This window comes from Leucoraja erinacea, chromosome 39 (assembly GCF_028641065.1).
Source record: "Leucoraja erinacea ecotype New England chromosome 39, Leri_hhj_1, whole genome shotgun sequence".
In the NCBI taxonomy this organism is placed as follows: Eukaryota; Metazoa; Chordata; class Chondrichthyes; order Rajiformes; family Rajidae; genus Leucoraja; species Leucoraja erinaceus.
Window position 1 is genome coordinate 5834170 of NC_073415.1, and position 20034 is coordinate 5854203.

The following is a 20034-nucleotide window of genomic DNA, read 5'->3' on the forward strand; positions in this document are numbered from 1 at the left end:
AGCCAAAAGATGTTCGAACATAATAATTACACCTACATGACTCCACTGTCAGATAGTCATAGAGTCTTACAGTGGCCAACAACGAACAACATGTCCCATCTACACTAGTCCCACCAGCCCATATCCCTCCAAACCTGTCCTATCCATGAACCTGTCCAAATGCTTCTTAAATGTTGCAATTGTACCTGCCTCAACTACCTTTTCACACAGAGAGTGGTGAGTCTCTGGAACTCTCTGCCACAGAGGGTAGTTGAGGCCAGTTCATTGGCTATATTTAAGAGGGAGGTAGATGTGGCCCTTGTGGCTAAGGGGATCAGGGGGTATGGAGAGAAGGCAGGTATGGGATACTGAGTTGGATGATCAGCCATGATCATATTGAATGGCGGTGCAGGCTCGAAGGGCCGAATGGCCCTACTCCTGCACCTATGTTCTATGTTTCTATGTTTCTATTACCTCCTCTGGCAGCTCGTTCCATACACTTATCACCCTTTGTGTGAAAAAATGTCCCCCTCAGTTTACAATCATTCTCCCCGCACCTTAAACCTCTGGTTCCCGATTCCCCTGCTCTGGGCAAGAGACTCTCACGATTCCTCTCATGATTCCCATGAAACATTTTTCAGGTGCTGTCACGATCGTAATGTTTGAATATTACTGTGAGTAGCGCAAAAGATAAGGCAACCAATTTGAAATAACGAAGATCCTCCTTCGCGTCTCGACCCGAAACGTCACCCATTCCGTCTCTCCAGAGATGCTGCCTGTCCCGCTGAGTTACTCCAGCATTTTGTGTCTTATCTACAGCTTGTCTCAAATGTACAGGCCAGTTACGTTTACTTATCTCATTATCTCAGGTAGGTACTGTCAGTGAATGCGTGAGATGTTTGTGTATCCAAAGAGACAACTCACACAATGGAGCCAGAATCATACAGTGTGGAAACAGGCCCTTCAGCCCAACTTGCCCATGCTGACCAAGATGCTCCATCTACGCTAGTCCCACCTGCCCAAATTTGGTCTATTCCCCTCTAAATCGTTCTTATCCACAGACCTGTCCAAATGTTTTGTTATACAGTGCCCCTCAACTACCTCCTCTGGCAGCTCGTTCCACATACCCACCACCCTCTGTTTGGAAAAAGTTGCCCCGCAGATTTGATCAAATCTTTCCCCTCTCAATAGACAATAGGTGCAGGAGTAGGCCATTTGGCCCTTCGAGCCAGCACCGCCATTCAATATGATCATGGCTGATCATTCACAATCAGTACCCCATTCCTGCCTTCTCCCCTTGATGCCACTATCTTTAAGAGTCACTCTGAAACCTATATAAACCTACTCACTTTAAACCTATGCCCGCTGGTTCTTGCTTCCCCTACATTGGCTAAAAGACTGTGCACTCATCCTCTCAACTCCCCTCATGTTTATATACACCACCATAGGATCACTCTTCAGCCTGCTGCGCTCCATGTATTCCTATGCTCCTATACTCCATGCAGTCCTAGCCTGCCCAACCTCTCCCTGTAGCTCAGTCCCTTAAACAGGGTTGTATTGAGTGCCTGGGGTTGTTTGCTCTGCAGCCTTGTGCAACCGTGTGAAATACTTTGTCTTGTGTACACTAGCTGTCGGACGAGTTTGCTATCAGTGTACATGAGATGCAGTTTGATTCTCCAGTAACATTCCCATAATCCGGGATGCCCAGGATTTTGGTGCTGGACGAGCAGATCTTCCGGATTATGGAACGATGATGTATTATTGAATATTATTCCTTTTAATATCGCAAGACGTATTTATTGCACTTTGTGTTTTCCAACGTGAGTTTAAAGGGAGTGGGAAATAGTACCTGTTGAGGTTAAAGCTACAAGTTTTAGCTTGTATGTCCCAGCTTGTCAGGACTGCTGTGCTTTGTGTGAGTCACACTGAATCTGAAGCTGTTGATGTAACAGCTCTTTATTCAGCCCAAGAAAACAAGCAGGGACTCCCTGCTGGGAGACTCTCAATGAACTCAAAGTATAACAAGTTTTAATATTCTCCAGAGATAGCCACAGATAGTTTTGCCAAGTAAACCTATCTCCTGCACAAGATCCCTACAGCTCCTGAAGAAGGGTTTTGGCCCAAAACGTTGCCTATTTCCTTCGCTCCATAGATGCTGCTGCACCCGCTGAGTTTCTCCAGCACTTTAGTCCACCTTTGATTTTCCAGCATCTGCAGTTCCTTCGTAAACACATCGCTATCGTTCCATTCCCTGCATTTCCACCTGCGCACAGTTCCCCAAATGCAGTCCTATGAGGCTGCAACATGACCTCCTGACTCTCATAGGACACCAACTGATGAAGGCAGGCATCCCATACGCCTTCTTGCTCACTCAGTCATTGTGATACAGTGTGGGACCAGGCCTTCAGGCCCAGCTTGCCCACGCCGGCCAACATACCCCATTTACACTAGTCCCACCTGCCTGCTTTTGGCCCACATCCTTCCAAACTGACCCTATCCATGTACCTGTCTAAATGCTTCTTAAACCTTGCGATAGGACCTGCTTCAACTACCTCCTCCGGCAGCTTGTTCCATACACCCACTGCCCTTTGTGTAAAAAAAGTTACCCCTCGGGTTCCTATTAAACCTTCCCCCTCTCACCATAACCTCTATTCCCAACTCTGGGCAACAGACAATGCGTTTACCCAATTTATTCCTCTCAGGATTTTGCAAACCTCTATAAGATCACCCCTCATCTTCCTGTGCTCCAAGGAATAAAGCCCTAACCTGCTCAACATCTGCCTAGTTCAGTCCCTCGAGTCCGCGAAACATCTTGGCAAACCTTCTCTGCACCCTTCGAACATCTAACTACGTGTGTTGCAACTGTCGAGGAGATGTGGACTTGGGTTCCAAGATGTCTCTGTACATCAGAGAATGCATTAGTTAGTTCTGTAAGTCGGGGATCGTGAGGTAATCCATTGCCTGAACTTCACCGCTACGACTGATAATATTCCAACATGGCAACAGTGGCGGCATTTCATTGGATATCTTAAAATGGATGTGGTGGGGGGGTTCCATATAGGTGTGATTAATCTTTGAGAACATCTTTTGACTGTGGATAAATATCACTGCAGGTCATAGGTAGCAGAATATCCTGCTGTTTTGACTTTAGACTAGAGATACAACACAGAAGCAGGCCCTTCGGCCCACCAAGTCCATGCTGACCAGTGATCAACCCGTACACTAACACTATCAAACACACCAGGGACAATTTACAATTATGTCAAACCAATTATGAAACAATACGATAAACTTTATTCATCCCCGTAAGGGAAAGTGGTCTGACAACTGTCACAACACGCAACGAGGTAAACAAAAACTTGAAATGGAAATTAAATTAAAAGTGAGAATAAAAAGACAAGCGACGTTGGCTGGTTGCCGTGTGGACAGCACCTTCACCGGAATGAACGGACAATAGACAATAGGTGCAGGAGTCGGCCATTTAGCCCTTCGAGCCAGCACCACCATTCAATGTGATCATGGCTGATCATCCCCAATCAGTACCCCGTTCCTGCTTTCTCCCCTGACTCCACTATTTTTAAGAGCCCTATCTAGCTCTCTCTTGAAAGCATCCAGAGAACCGGCCTCCACCACTCTCTGAGGCAGAGAATTCCACAGACTCACAACTCTCTGTGAGAAAAAGTGTTTCCTCCTCTCCGTTCTAAATGGCTTACCCCTTATTCTTAAACTGTGGCGCCTGGTTCTGGACTCCCCCAACACCGGGAACATGTTTCCTGCCTCTAGCGTGTCCATACCCTTAACAATCCTACAATCTGTACGTCTTTGGAGTGTGGGAGGAAACCGGAGCACCTGGAGAAAACCCATGCAGGTCACAGGGAGATCATAGAAACTCCTCACAGACAGCACCTGAGGTCAGGATTAAACCCGGGTCTCTGGCGCTGTAAGGCAGCAACTCTACCGCTGCACCACAGTGCCGCCCTATTGTTGGTTATCTGCTGGCATCTCTCACTAGCTGGATGGGCCATCGTGCCTGAGGGCTGAGATGATTGAGTCAGAACACTGCTCCAAGTCACAGGGCAAACGTTCGTCTGGCATTTTGTTTCAGCTCCTGCTTCAACGGAGGGTCCTGCACCGACGGCGTTAACACGTACACCTGCCACTGTCGCGCCGGTTTCTCCGGCTCCAATTGCCAGCAAGACATCGATGAGTGTGTGTCACAGCCGTGTCTGAATGGTGGGGTGTGTGTGGACGGGCTGGAGACATACAGGTGTACCTGTCCCCAAGGCTACACTGGGGAACGGTGTCAGGTATGGGACTACCTCACAACATCTCTCTATTACATCCCCACTACATACCCCTGCCCCCTCTCCCCCTATACTCCTCTCTACTACACCATCTCTATCTCTATATCTCCCCTTCTAACTCTCTCTGTCTCTCTTCCTCCCTCTCTATCTTTCTCCCTCTATCTCTCTCCCCATCCCTTTCTAACTCTCCCCTCCATCTCTCTCTAGATCCTTCTCTATCTCTTTCTCCTCAGAGGCTCTCTCTCTATCGTTCTCTCCCTCTCTACCTCTCTTCCTCTCCATTTCTCTTCCTCTCCCTTTCTCTCCCCCTCTCCCTTTCTCTCCCCCTCTCCCTTTCTCTCCCCTCTGCCTTTCTCTCTCCCTCTCTCCCCCTCTCTCAGTCTCCCTCTCTCTGTCCCTCTCTCTGTCCCTCTCTCTCTCTCTCTCTCTCTGTCTCCCTCTCTCTCTGTCTCCCTCTCTCTCTCTCTCTCTCTCTTTCTCCCTCTCTCTCTCTCCTCTCTCTCTCTCTCTCTCTCCCTCTCTCTCTCTCTCTCCCTCTCTCCTCTCTCTCTCTCTCTTCTCTCCCCCCTCTCTCTCTTTACCCTATCTTTCTCTGTCCATCTCTCTATTTCACCCTATCTTTCTCTACCTCTCCTCCTACTCTCTATTCTCTCTCCCTCTATCTCTCTCTCTCTCTCTCTCTCCTCTCCTATCGCTGTTTATCTCTTCCCACCTCCTCTCTATCTCTCGCTCTCCAGTTTTCCCAGCCAGCCCTCAGTGTAAACCAGTGAGGGTGGGGGGGGGGGGGGGGGGGGGCGCAGTGGGCAGGTACAGGGGGACCTGCTGTGACAACTAAGCAGCAGGCCGCAGCCCTCCACACCTGACGGGATGTCCTCCCTTCCTCCGGCAGGTGGGCACGGACTGGTGCAGCCGGTTCCCCTGCAAGAACGGCGGGCGTTGCCGGGTGACCGGGCTGTCCTTCGCCTGTGAGTGCGCGAACAGCTGGACTGGGCACTACTGCGACATCCCCAACATGTCCTGCGAGGCAGCTGCATTGGAGAGAGGTGGGTGGAACATGCGTTGCTGCGTGTCCTGTGTTGCTACACCAGTGCATGGTGGGATGATGCATGCAGTCTCTTGACGATGAAACCACACCAATAATTAACATGGAATCATGCGTTTGTCAGCACTGGGCATCTAGTTGCTGAGGTTTAGAAGGATGATGGGAGAACCACATTGAAACTTACCGAATAGTGAAATGCCTGGATAGAGTGGATGAGGAGAGGATGTTTCCATTAGATGGGAGAGTCTAGTGGAAACAGAAGTCACAGCCTTAGAATAAAAGGACGTAGATGAGGAGGAATTTCTTTAGTCAGAGGGTGGTGAATCTGTGGCTAAAGGCACAAAATTTCGTTCAGACTGAAAGGTCTGAATGACAATAAAGGAAATTCACAGAAGGCTGTGCAGGCCAAGTCAATGGATATGGATATTTTTAGGAAACCGGAGCAGCCAGAGGAAACACATGGAGAACGTGTAAACTCCACATAGATAGCACCCATAGTCAGGATCGAACTCGGGTCTCTGGCGCCGTGAGGCAGCAATTCTACTAGCTGTGCCACTATTCCGCCTTCTCGCATAGTGCAAAGTTGGGTAATATGGGAACAAATGCTTGCAGATTATTTGTTGTTGTTGTTGTTGTTGTTTTGAAATACATGTTTCTGCTTTTGACGAAAGGAGCGGCCACCAACCAGCCTTGTAATCACGGCGGCACGTGCTTCAACACTGGGATGACACATTACTGCGTCTGCCCCAAGACCTACACTGGCAGCTACTGCGAGACTGAGGTAGACCAGTGTTCCTCCAGCCCGTGTCACAACGGCGCCACCTGCAGGAGCTTCATCGGGAGCTACAGATGTGAGGTGAGCAAAATGGCTGAAACTTGACAATCTCTATTACTCCACTAAACTGGTGTGTAGGAACCATTTGTTGTCACCTTCTAGCTAACAATGATTTTTTCTACATTTTCCTTCTCTCCATCCCCTTTGATGTCTCTTTTTTACACCTTACCCTTCCTTATCTCTGTGTCTCCATCTCACCCGACTCAGTCTGAACTAGGGTCTCCACTCAATACGTCACCCATTCCTTCTCTCCAGAGATGCTGCCTGTCCCGCTGAGTTACTCCAGCGTTTTGTGTCAATCTTCGGCATAAGGACTTGTTTAGGCTGTGGACTCCATGACTTATTGGGCGATCCACTGCCCGCTATCATCTGCGATTGTCACGGCTCAATCATGCTGCCTCGCTGAGCTTTATCTCCCTTGCGATCGCGTTGACGAACTAAACTTTGGCCTCGTTCCCTCAGTGCACGCCGGGCTACAAGGGCAAGACCTGCAAGGTGGAGGTGAATGAATGCGAGTCCAACCCATGCAAGAACGGAGGCACCTGCCTGGATCTGATCGGCCGTTACATCTGCTCCTGCCCTCCGGGAACTCTAGGTAAGGCCAACTGGATTGCAGGGATTGGGGGGGGGGGGGGGGGGGGGGGGTGTGGTCAGTGGTCCTGGTGCGGTGGGACATCATCACAGGGAAAGTGAGTTCAGATGAATGAGGGGGGACCTCATTGAAATATACAGAATAGTGAAAGGCCTGAATAGAGTGGATGTGGAGGATGTTTCCACTAGTGGGAGAGTCTAGGACTTGAGGTCATCACTGCAAAATTAAAGGACTTTAATTCTGCTGCAACTAAAAAAAAAACGATTTTCTTTTAGGAAGGAGATGAGGAGAAATGTCTTTAGTCAGAGGGTGGTGAATCTATGGAATTCTTTGCCACAGATGGCTGTGCAGGTAAATTTGGTGGATATATTTAAGGCAGAGATAGGTAGATTCTGGATTAGTGCTGGTGTCTTATAAGGAGAAGGCAGAAGAATGGGGTTAGGAGGGAGAGATAGAGCAGCCATGATTGAATGTCGGGGTAGACTTGGTGGGCCGAATGGCCTAATTCTGCTCCTATCACTTCTGACCTAATGACCCGGTGTGGGGGCGGCCAAGAACAAAGAGGCGATGGAGTGGGGGTGGTTGGGGGAGGAATGAAGTGGGAGTATAGTGAATGCTTTTGTAAGTCTGTCGGCACCCTTTACGTGGCGACTGTTGCATACTTGTACTGTACGCAACGCATCTCACTGTGCCAAGTACACGTGACAATAAAGTATCAAGCAACCAACAAGTAACACTAAGGGAAGAATTGCAGCGATCTGGCTACTTAAATGTGTTCAAATCTGGATCCAATGTGTAAAGTTTGGCTCCCTCTAGAGTTACTGCAGCTCCACAGGCAGGGAAGATTAGATTAACTTGGCATTGGATATTATGGGTGGAAGAGCTTGGATGTGCATTGTATTGTTATCAGGTCAATGAGACCAGGGATGTGTGCAGAGATGGAACAGTAGGTCGGTCTGTAGTGGGATTCTGACCCGAAACGTCACCCATTCCTTCTCTCCTGAGATGCTGCCTGACCTGCTGAGTTACTCCAGCATTTCGGTGTAAACCAGCACCTGCAGTTTCTTCCTACACGTGCAGTTGGCTGGCCTGGCTTGGCCTGGCCTGGCCTGGGGTGCTTTGAATCACTTGGGCTTGTCTCTTCCCAGGGGTACTGTGCGAGATTAACGACGACGACTGCGGCCTGTCTCCTCACACCAACGCGCCCAAGTGTATGAATAACGGGACCTGCGTGGATGGAATCGGGGGCTACACCTGCAGATGCCCCCCGGGGTTCACCGGCCATCGGTGCGAAGGCGACATCAACGAGTGCCTGTCGAGCCCGTGTAACGTGCAGACCACCACCGACTGCATCCAGTTGCCCAATGACTACCTGTGTGTCTGCAAGCATGGCTTCACAGGTCAGTCCACGGTCAACACTGGCCCTTTGTGCCACACATCAGCCTGCTGCTGCTTTCTCTCTCACCTTTGCTCACTACCACTCTTATTATTTGGTTTTGGATTTTTATTTGTTTCATTACACACCCAAAACAGCTCCTAATTTCAAAACTGTTTCAAGAGACAACTAGATAGGGCTCTTAAAAATAGCGGAGTCAGGGGATATGGGGAGAAGGCAGGAACGGGGTACAGCAATTTTGTCTACCTTCAATTTTCTAGCATCTGTAGTTCCTTCTTGAACCCTTAATCCTACTTGTTCACATGCATGCACATACATGCAGCCAAACATGCATGCACCCATACATAACATGCAAACACATGCACACACATGCCTGCACCCACCCGCGTATGCACGTGCGATTTCTCCTTTACACTGAATGACATGGATGTTCTAATCTCTGCATGCATTGGTGCCCTGACCATGCCTGCTTGGCAGCCTGGCTCATCCCGTTTGCGTTTCTCTCTCCTCTCCAGGCCGCCACTGCAAGAGCGTGGTCAACATGTGCGACTCACAGCCCTGTCAGAATGGAGGCCATTGCAAAGTCACAGTCAACACCCCCCTCGGCTACACCTGCAAGTGCCAGCTGGTGAGTGACCATACCACCGTGACCCTTCGTCGCAAATCCCTCCCAACGGCAAGGCCGATCCACGTCTAGAGTCATACAGCGTGGAAACAGCCCAACTTGTCCACATCGGCCAACATGTCCCATCTACACGGGTCCCACCTGCCTGCGTTTAGCTCATACCCCTCTCACTCTGTCCTATCCATGTACCTGTCCAAATGTGTCTTAAATGGGAAAATACTAAAGGAGATGTTCTGGGCAAGGCTTAGGTCGGACCATAGATGTGCAGTGAATTGGGAAATATGGGGTCACATGCTGCAGAGGAGATGAATTGAATCTAGCATCATGTTTGTGGGTGGAAGGGCCTGATCCTGTGCTATGTTCTACAGTCTGGACTATGGCACCATATACCATTCATGTCAATTACATGAAATTCATATCCGCATCCTTCCAAACCTGTCCTATGCATGTCCATCTACCTGTCTAAGATGTGGTACTCAATCTGAAACCGACCCGCCCCGACTCGCAGTGTAATCAACGTTGCGGGGGAACAGTTTGTGTTAATAAATGAATAAATTCTGAAAATGAGGAGAAGATTTTTACCAAAGAACTTTGATTTTTACGAGGAGATTGATGGGCAGATTCATGGGTAATATTCGGCCCCATTTCCGTAACCGGCTTCCGTCTCCGCACTAGTATCTTTGCTCCGCTACGGGATCTTTGGTGCGGAGACGGAAGCCGGTTACGGAAATGGGGCCGAAAATTACCCATGAATTTGCCCATGACTGTACTACATCTTTTTCGGCAAGTGGACTATCTTGCTCGCTGTAGGGTCTTTGCTAACACCTACACACACTAGAGACCATTGTCATTAATACCAAGCCAATTAACCTACAAACCTGTACGACTTAGGAGTGTGGGAAGAAACCGGAGCACCTGGAGAAAACCCACGTGGTCACGGGGAGAACATACAAACTCTATATAGGCGGCACCCGTAGTTAGGATTGAACCCGGGTCTCTGGTGCTGTAAGGCAACAACTCTACCGCTGAGCCACTGTGCGGAGCTAACCCGAAAGCTGAACCACTTTGTCGCAGGGGAGTATAACTCGATGCCTGGTCTTCTCTTGCAGAGCTACACCGGGCCCAACTGCGAGCGCAGCGTCCTGACCTGCCGTAGCCTGGTGTGCCGGAGCAGCGAGCTGTGCATCGATACCCCTCTGGGTGCCCGCTGCCAACCACAGCCCAGCACCGGCACCAACGCCACCTGCTCCAGCCGCCCCTGCCGTAACGGCGGGCTGTGTAGGCTGGTCCGCCAGCCCCCCTTCTACCACTGCCTGTGCCCCAAGGAGTTTGGAGGGCGGCACTGTGAGATTCTCCGGGGCTACACCCCGCCGCTCAAGGAGCCGCCGTGCCCCCTGGCGGAGTGCCAGCGCAAGGCTGGCGATGGCGAGTGTGACCGGCAGTGCAACACCCACAGCTGCCTGTGGGACGGCGGGGACTGCTCACTCTCTGTCGACAACCCCTGGAAGGAGTGCAGCTTCCAGCACTGCCGGAGCAACTTCAACAACAACATCTGTGACGAGATCTGCAACACACACGAGTGTCTCTACGACAAACTTCGACTGCCAGAGCCAAGAGCGCGCATGCAAGTAAGTTCAGCAATTGGAATATGTCAAGGGGCTGCTCCTTGCTCACTGCCTCCATTTTAGGCCCAATATCCTCGTCTTTGGGTTATTATTCTTTGTGTTGTTTTCTTTTTACACTATGATTGATTGCTTGATTTTTATGTGTGTGTACATATACAGTGTGTGTGCATGTATGTGTATATGTGTGTGTGTGTGTGTGTATGTGCATGTATGTGTATGTGTGTGTGTATATATATACAGTATGTGTGTGTTTGTGTGTATATATGTATGTGTGTATGCATGTATGGATGTATATGTACAGTGTGTGTGTATATGTAAAGTATGTGTGTATATATGTGTGTGTATATGTACAGTATGTGTGTATGTAGGTGTGTATATGTGTGTGTGTATATATGTGTGTGTATGTCGATGTGTATATGTGTATGCATATATGTGTGTGTATGTGTGTGTATGTACACTATGCGTGTATGTGTGTGTATATGTACAGTATGTGTGTGTATGTACAGTATGTGGGTATGTAGGTGTGTATATATATATGTGTGTGTGTGTGTATGTGTGTGTGTGTGTGTATATGTACACTATGCGTGTATGTGTGTGAATATGTACAGTATGTGTGTGTATGTACAGTATGTGGGTATGTAGGTGTGTATATATATATATGTGTGTGTGTGTGTGTGTGTATATGTGTGTGTGCGTGCGTGTATATATATCCTTTTTTCTCAATTATTATATTGTTTACAGTGTACTATGCTTACACATTGTGTTGTGCTGCTGTAAGTAATCATGTCATTGTTCTACTGGGACACATGACAATAGAACACTCTTGACTGTTGACAATGTGTAGGGGAGTGGGTAAAACGGATAATGCCCTGGGCCTGGTCCAAGCTGGCCATTCATGGGTCACGGTGCCAGGCAGGTGAGGGCACTGCCCAAGCCAACTGTCTTCCCCTTTTCTGGAGCCACGTCGGTGCTCAGGGTGTCCGTTGAGAGAGAACCCGCGATTCCTTACGGACATCATGGAGGGGGATGGGGGGGTTAACTGTATCCTGGATCAGGATTGTAACATCGCCATTTGATATGTAGTGTTATATATACTTTAGGATGTGGGAGGAAACTGTATTAACCAGGGGAAACTCAGGTGGTCGCAGAGAGTAGGTGCAAACTCCACGTGGGTAGTATCCGAGGCCAGGATGGAAGCCGGGTGCACTAGTGGCGTAGATATGATGGTGGGAGGTTGAGACTAGATGATGACAAGCATGCAATGCAGGGTCACTGCCACGGGGGGGAGGCCGTTGCCATGTCATAAGGTCATAAGTGATAGGAGAGAACAAAGACAGCTAAACAGGATAGTGAAGACAGCCAGTAGGATCATTGGTGCCCCACTCCCTTTCCTGTTGGAGATCTACCAGAAGCACTGCATCCACAAAGCCATCTCCATCATTAAGGACCCTTACCCACTCAGCCCACCACATCTTCTCCATTCTGCCATCTGGGAAGAGGTACAGGAGCATCACCTGCAGAACCAGCAGGATGCTACACAGCATCTTCCCACAAGCAATACAAATGGTTAACGGACTGTGTCCCCTCCCCATACACACACACCCTCCACATCTAACCTCGCCCAAACCTTGACCGCTAGACACCTGTCAAGGTTAAGACACTGTTCGGTTTGAATGTCTGTTTTTAGTTTAATTTTAGGTCTATTTTAGATATGATAATTTTTAAGTTGTAAGTATTTATTTCTGTTTTTTATTAATTGCACTTATTATTATTATTATGCAATTAATTTATTAATTAATGAGAAACAATTTTTTGTTTCTTCTGTCTATGCAAGTACTCGGTGAAATGACAATAAAGTAAATACTGAAATTAGGCCATTTGGCCCATCAAGTCTACTCCGCCATTCAATCATGGCTGATCTACCTCTCCCTCCTAACCCCCTTCTCCCCATAACCCCTGACACCCGTACTGATCAAACGTCTGTCCGCAGCCCGTTGTACGAGAAGTACTGTGCAGACCACTACGCGGACCAGCGCTGTGACCAGGGCTGCAACAACGAGGAGTGTGGCTGGGACGGGCTGGACTGTGCGTCGGACGTGCCAGCGCGCCTGGCCGAGGGCACGCTCATCGTCATCGTGCTGCTGCCCCCCGACCAGCTGCTCCAGAGCAGCGCCAACTTCCTGCAGAAGCTGGGCTCCATCCTGCGCGCCACCCTACGCTTCAAGAAGGACAGCAGCGGCCAGTATATGATCTACCCCTACTACGGCGCCAGCTCCCGGATCGGCAAACGCTCGGCCGCCCCAAGCCGGGCCCGGCGCGAGCAGGAACAGAAGGTCATCGGGTAAGGGGTTCCCGTTCCCACAGCCTCCCGTTCCCCATCTCCCCATTCCCCCTCCCTTCCTTTATCCCATCTTGCTGCCCTCAGACATAGAGCCGTACAGAACAGACACCGGCCCTTGCCCTTGACACCACCACCAAACCCCATCTACGCTATTCCCACCTGCCTGCGTTTGACCCACATCCCACTAACCCTTTCCTATCCACGCACCTGCCAAAGTGTGGTTATACTACCTACCTGTTGTGTTTCGGCTGTTGTAATAACTGAAGCCTTTTCACACTCTGTATCGCGGGGAGGATTGGATGTTGGAACCCCGCGCCTGTTCCCCACGGAGATGAGACGGACCTCCCTGACCAGCTCTGTCCACCGACCTGCTCGAACCCGTTAACACTGTCCCGTGGAGTCTGAAGTTGAGCCCTGTCTGTGCAGGTCCAAGGTGAGCCTGGAGATCGACAACCGTCTGTGCCTGCAGGCGACTGGCGAATGCTTCCCAACGGCAGAGAGCGCTGCTGCCTACATCGGGGCCCTGTCTACAGTGGGCAGCCTACACTTCCCCTACCCCATCAAAGATGTCGACAGTAAGTGTCTCTCCTTCTCTAACTGCGCGGGGAAACTGAGCACCAAAATTGGACAAAAATGCTGGAGAAACTCAGCGGGTGAGGCAGCATCTATGGAGCGAAGGAAATAGGCAACGTTTCGGGCTGAAACCCTTCTTCAGAACCTTTGGTTGTCACTAGGGACTTCAGGCTTTATTTTGCTCACTTGCACTAAATCATTTGTTTAAAAAAAATTAATTGAACTTTCTTGATGTTTCTATATTATATTTATCTATTGAGCACTGTGTTTACAAACCTGGGCAGGAAGGAACTGCAGATGCTGGTTTAAACCAAAGGTAGACACACAAATGCTGGAGTAATTCAGCGGGACAGGCAGCATCTCTGGGCAGAAGGAGTGGGTGACGTTTCGGGTCGAGACCTTTGTTCAGACTGAAGAATGCTGCCTGTCCCAGAAAAACATAGGAAATAGGTGCAGGTGTAGGCCATTCAGCCCTTCGAGCCAGCACTGCCATTCAATATTATCGTGGCTGATTATCCAAAATAGTACCCCGTTCCTGCTTTCTCCCCATACCCTTTGATTCAGTTAGCCCTAAGAGCTATATCTAACTCTCTTGAATATATCCAGTGAATTGGCCACTGTCTTCTGTGGCAGAGAATTCAACAGATTCACAACCCTCTGGGTGAAACTATATTCCTCATCGCAGTCCTAAATGGTTTACCCCTTATTCTTAAACTGTGACTCCTGGTTCTGACTCCCCCAACATGGGGAACATTTTTCCTACATCTAGCCTGTCCAATCCCTTAAGAATGTTATATGTTTGTATAAGATCCCCTCGGATCCTTTTAAATTCCAATGTCCCACTGAGTTACTCCAGGTTTTTGTGTCTATCTTCATGTTGACAAACCTGTTGTGCTGGCACAAGTAAGAATGTAACTGTTGGTGTTTTGGGACATCGGAGGATGAGCCGGCTCTTGACTCGTGTTGTTTGCCCGTCCCGCAGGCGAACAGCTGCCACTGCCGGCGGCCCCCATGAACCTCCTGCCACTGATGATCGTGGCTGCCGTCATCCTCACCGTCATCCTCATCCTGGGCGTGCTGGTGGCCCGGCGCAAGCGGGAGCAGAGCCTGCTCTGGTTCCCCGAGGGATTCACCCTGAAGAAGGACAACAGCAACAAGAACCGTCGCGAGCCGGTGGGACAGGATGCGCTGGGAATGAAGTAAGTCCTCAGCCTCTACTATGGGCCATGCTGGAGTCCATCTTCACTGCCCTCCCCCATCATATCCCTCCCCGCACTGACCAGCGATCCCCGCACACTAAAGGGCCTGTCCCTACTTACGCGACCATTATAGGCGACTGCCGGCACTCGTCATGGGTCACCAAAATCTTCAACATGTTAAAAATTCAGTGGCAACCAGAAAGACTCTTCGACTCTTTGGAGACCTCTTACGACTATAGGAGACCTCCCACGACCATACAGGCGACCCCTAGCGACATGTCGCGGGTGGCCTCTCACAACCATATGAGACCTCTCCCAACCGTGGTCATGGGAGGTCTCCAATGGTCCTGAGAGGTCTCCAAAGAGTCGGAGCGTCTTTCTGGTTGCCGTTGAATTTTCAACATGTTGAAAATTTCGGCGACCTATCACACGGGTGGCGGCAGTTGCCTGTAAAGGTCATGTAAGTGGGACAGGCCCTTAACGCTGTCCCACACTAGGGACAATTTTTACATTCGTCCCAAGCCAATTAACCTACAAACCTGTACGTCGATGGAATGTGGGAGAAAGGCAGAGAACACCCATGTGGTCACGGGGAGAACGTGCAAACTCCCTACAGACAGCATCCGTGGTCAGGATCGAACCTGCGTTGTAAGACAGCAACTCTACCGCTGCGCCATCGTGCTGCCTCGATCAATTACGAGTGATTGTGTAATGTCTGTTTCAAAGAGAATGCATGCCATACATGCCGTTACTTAGGCCTTGTGGCTTCCTGCTGCCAGCAGTTAGGTGCTAGTCAAGGAACCATCTAGGGCCTGGTTTACATTGGTTGTCATCATGTTTCTACCCAGGCACATCTCCAAATCGATGGTGGAGGAAGGTCTGATCAGTGAGCGAGACCTGCAGACTGGGCAGTGGCTGGACACGGAATGTCCTGAGGCAAAGAGGCTTAAGGTGATCCCTCTCTACGTTTTGTTCACCTGTTCCTTTCATCTTAGTTTCCATATACAGCATGGAAACTAGCCCTTTGTTCAACAGAGTCACACTAGTCACACTAGTTCTATGTTACCCCACTTTATCATTCACTCCCTGCACACTAGGGGCAATTTTACAGAGGCCAGTTAACCTGCAAACCCGCACGTTGGAGGAAACCCACGCAATCACAGGGAGAACATGCAAACTCCACACAGACAGCACCCGAGGTCAGGACCGAACCCAGGTCTCTAGCTTTGGGAGGCAACAACTCTACCATGTGCCACTCTGATGCCCAACTTCATTGCAATTTTCTTTGCCCCTGCAAGTATATATAGTGCCAAAGGCTCAATATATAGAGAACAGGCCCTTCGGCCCAACATGCCCATGCTGAATATAACGTCCCCATCTCTAATACCATTTACCATCACCTGGCTGGTACGTTTTTATGACTTAAGTGCTCTCCCTCAGCTAGTGTTTTCCAGATTGCAATCATCCTCTGGCTGATACAATTCTGTCTGTAATTCCCTGTAAACCTCTTCGATCCTTGTACTCGTCCAAAGCTATTGATTCAGCTTCTGCCCAGAGCTCGGCACCACAATATGTTGTCGGAACCACAATGTTTTTGCACAGTGCCTGAGGAAACTCCTTGCACTTTCCTGACGTCAGTGTTGTGTTAAGGTAATCCAAACGTTTGAAGTGGTCAGCAGGGTCTTTATCAACCTAAGCTCCTTTGCATCGCTGTTACTCTGCACGTGGAGATGACCTAGCCCTCTGATCTACCTGAGGGAGCCTTGCTGTCGTGGCAGGCAGTAGATAGGATTCTTCAGTCCCATTGTAGGCATCACTGCCTGGCTCGGCAACTTGACTGCAAAGTGTTGTGACCATTGTCCAGTCCATCACCGGTTCTGACCTCCCCACCAGTGTGCTGTGTTTACATACCCTGTTGTGCTGCAACAAGTAATAATTTCATTGTTCTATCTGTATAGAATATAATAAACGAGAAAAAAAAAGTTCAGTGTGTATACTCACATGTATACACAGAGAGTGTTCACACAGACATTTTTTTAATATGTAAAATCTTATATACACACTCACACTCTCACTCTCACTCTCTTTTTCTCTTTCTTTCGCACGCACACACACACACACATACGCACACACACACACATACACGTACGCACACACACACACACACACACACACACACACACGCACACACACACACATACACACACGTACACACACACACACACACGTACACACACACACACACACACGTACACACACACACACATACACACGCACACGCACACGCACACACACACACACACAACACACACACACACACACACACGTACACACACACACACACATACACACACACGTACGCACACACACACACACACACACACACACACACGTACACACACACACACACACACACACACACATATACACACACACACACACACACACACATACACACACGTATAAACACACACACACACACACGTACACACACACACATGTAGAAAAACACACACGCACACACATAAAAATCAAACTATAAAAGTCCGATCGTAACAATAATAGTCTGTGTAGTTCAAAGCTTATTGGAGGTTGTAGTGTTTAATAGCCTGAAGGCTGTAGGACGAAGCTGTTCCTGAAGCTGGACGTTACGGTTTTCAGGCTCCTGTACCTTCTACCCGATGGCAGGGGTGAAATGAGTGCGTGGCCAGGGTGGTGTGGGTCCTTTATGATGTTGGCTGCCTTTTTGAGGCAGCGACTCCAGTAAATCCCTTCGATGGTGGGGAGGTCAGAGCCGGTGATGGACTGGGCAGTGGTCACAACTTCTGACTATAACCGTAACTGATTGCATCTCCAATACCTCTTGTGCTCCTCAGGTGGAGGAACCCAGCACCCTGTCGGATAGCGAGGATACCGTCGACTGTCGCCAGTGGACACAACATCACCTTGCGGCTGCTGACATCCGCATGCCTCCCTCCATGGCCCTGACCCCACCTCAGGGAGAGTTTGACTCGGACTGCATGGACGTGAATGTCCGAGGCCCAGGTAATGGAGTGTCCCCGCGCGGTCCAGAGCCAAGCAAGGGCTTACTCCATGAGGGAGGGCTGAGTTATGGTGCTCCAGTGGGTTCATGTTGAGCTGTCTTGCAATGTAGAGGCCCACAATCCTGGCCACAGCCTCTGGTCTGGAAATGGTTGGTGCATAGAAATCTCTGCCTCAGAAGGTAGTGGAGGCCAATTCTCTGGATGCTTTCAAGAGGGAGTTAGATAGAGCAACAAATGCATTTCGTTGTCTCTGTACTGTACACTGACAATGACAATTAAAATTGAATCTGAATCTGAATCTGATAGAGCTCTTATGGATAGCGGAGTCAAGGGATATGGGGACAAGGCAGGAACGGGGGGTACTGTTTGTGGATGATCACCCATGATCACATTGAATGGTGGTGCTGGCTCGAAGGGCCGAATGGCCTCCTCCTGCAACTATTGTCTATTTTCTATTGTCATAGTCATATAGCACAGAAACAGGCCCTTTGGAAAGGCCTGGATAGAGTGGATGTGTGATACGATAGAACTCTATTTATCCCAGGAGGGGAACAGTCATAAACACAAAATACATGAACATGAAATTAAAGTGATGAGTGGAAAGGATTGGATATGCAGACATGGGGGGGGGTGTCAGTCATGTCTGCTCATGTGCAGCTGCTTCATGTGTTAGATACCCTGATATACCACAGCAATCAAAAGAAGGCTGGTTCAGCATGCAGCATGGGGCTGAATGGCCTGCATCTGTGATATGAAATCCACGGACCACAGAGTTTGCTGCGAACATCACACGTAGTGTGAATTAAAGCCATAGTCTTACAGCTTGACTTTAATGACTTAACTGACCTCTTGGACCAACTTACCCACACCGGCCATCACGTCTTATCCACGCCTAGCATTCGGCCCATATCCCTCTAAACCTGCCCTATCCATGTACCTGTCTAAATATTTCTTAAACGTTGCAATAATAGTTGTCTCAACTACCTCCTCCGGCAGCTCGCTCCATACACAGTGACTGTGTCACTACATACATAGTGAAGGGCCTGGATAGAGGGAACGGTGAGAGGATGTTTACACTAGTGGGAGTGTCATCGACTCAGAATAACAGGATGTACCTTGAGAAAGGCAATTAGAAGGGATTTCCTTTGCCAGAGGGTGGTGAATCTGTGGAATTCATTCCCACAGATGGCTGTGGAGGCCAAGTCAATGGATATTTTTAAAGTGGAGATTCAGCAAGGGTGTCCGGGGTTATGGGATTGAGAGGGCGAGATGGATCATCCATGATTGAATGGTGGAATAGACTTGATGGGCCGAATGGCCTAAATCTGCAACTTGAAGTTATGAACCTATGAACACCCACCATCCTTTGGGTGGAAAAAGTTAGCCCTCGGGTTCCTGTTAAATCTCCCCCCCCCCCCCCCCCCCCCCCCCCCCCTGCTTAAACCTATGTGTGCTGAAGGTGAGGTGTGGCTGTGTTGTGCTTGTAGATGGTTTTACTCCGCTGATGCTGGCATCCTACTGCGGTGGGGGACTGGACACAGGCCTGGCAGAGGAGGAGGAGCAGGAAGACTCGTCTGCCAACATCATCTCCGACCTCATCTACCAGGGTGCCAACCTGTGTGCCCAGACGGACCGGACGGGCGAGACGGCCCTGCACCTGGCCGCCCGCTATGCCCGCGCTGACGCTGCCAAACGGCTGCTGGATGCCGGGGCAGACGCCAACGCCCAGGACAACACCGGCCGCTCTCCCCTGCACGCAGCTGTCGCGGCCGATGCACAAGGAGTCTTCCAGGTAACACTCCAGGAAAGATGCCACGAAGCTGGAAGGGTGACATGGGCAATGATCAGTGCTCCCCCATCAGCCCTTAATATTAGCAAGGTATAGTAAATGGCAAGTAGCCTTCATAGTAACATGTAAAGATGCCAAGTGAAACAGTAGCAATGCCCCTTCATATCAGCCAGGAGCCTTTCACACAACATGGGAAGATGTCCCAAATGATGCTCCTGACTTAGCCCTTAACATTAGCAAGGATCAATAGCAAGGGACTGAAGAAGGGTTTCGGCCCAAAACGTTGCCTATTTCCTTTGCTCCATAGATGCTGCTGCACCCGCTGAGTTTCTCCAGCATTTTTGTCTACCTTCGATTTTCCAGCATCTGCAGTTCCTTCTTAAACACATCAATAGCAAGGGGTCTTCCAGGCAACATAGATAGATGCTAAGCAGAATGGTGATACTGCTATTTCTGGTTTAGTTCTTAATGCTCTCATTCTAATATGAGCAAGGAATCTTTCAGGTAACATGGAAAGATGCCCCAAGCCATACTTGCTGCTCCTGGGTTAGTCCTCAATATGCAGCCTGACCCGCCCAGTTACTCCGGCATTTTGTGTCTATCTTTGGTGTAAACCAGCATCTGCAGTTCCTTTTTACACTGATAGTTCTGGTAAACCTCCATTCCAAAGCCTCCACATCCTTCCCAGGG

The 20034-nt window shown here is 49.4% G+C and overlaps 1 protein-coding gene across 1 annotated transcript in view; it reads left to right on the forward strand.

The window, feature by feature from the left end:
- LOC129714317 (neurogenic locus notch homolog protein 2-like) overlaps positions 1 to 20034 on the forward strand; it is a 139353-nt gene that overhangs the window by 110960 nt on the left and 8359 nt on the right. Inside the window, 14 exon segments of the mRNA XM_055663857.1 lie at positions 4085 to 4286; positions 5173 to 5326; positions 5997 to 6181; positions 6623 to 6755; positions 7901 to 8152; positions 8664 to 8776; positions 9883 to 10365; positions 10367 to 10401; positions 12389 to 12739; positions 13166 to 13314; positions 14295 to 14511; positions 15360 to 15462; positions 17388 to 17556; positions 19043 to 19347. Of these exon segments, the coding sequence (XP_055519832.1) occupies positions 4085 to 4286; positions 5173 to 5326; positions 5997 to 6181; positions 6623 to 6755; positions 7901 to 8152; positions 8664 to 8776; positions 9883 to 10365; positions 10367 to 10401; positions 12389 to 12739; positions 13166 to 13314; positions 14295 to 14511; positions 15360 to 15462; positions 17388 to 17556; positions 19043 to 19347 (2851 nt within the window).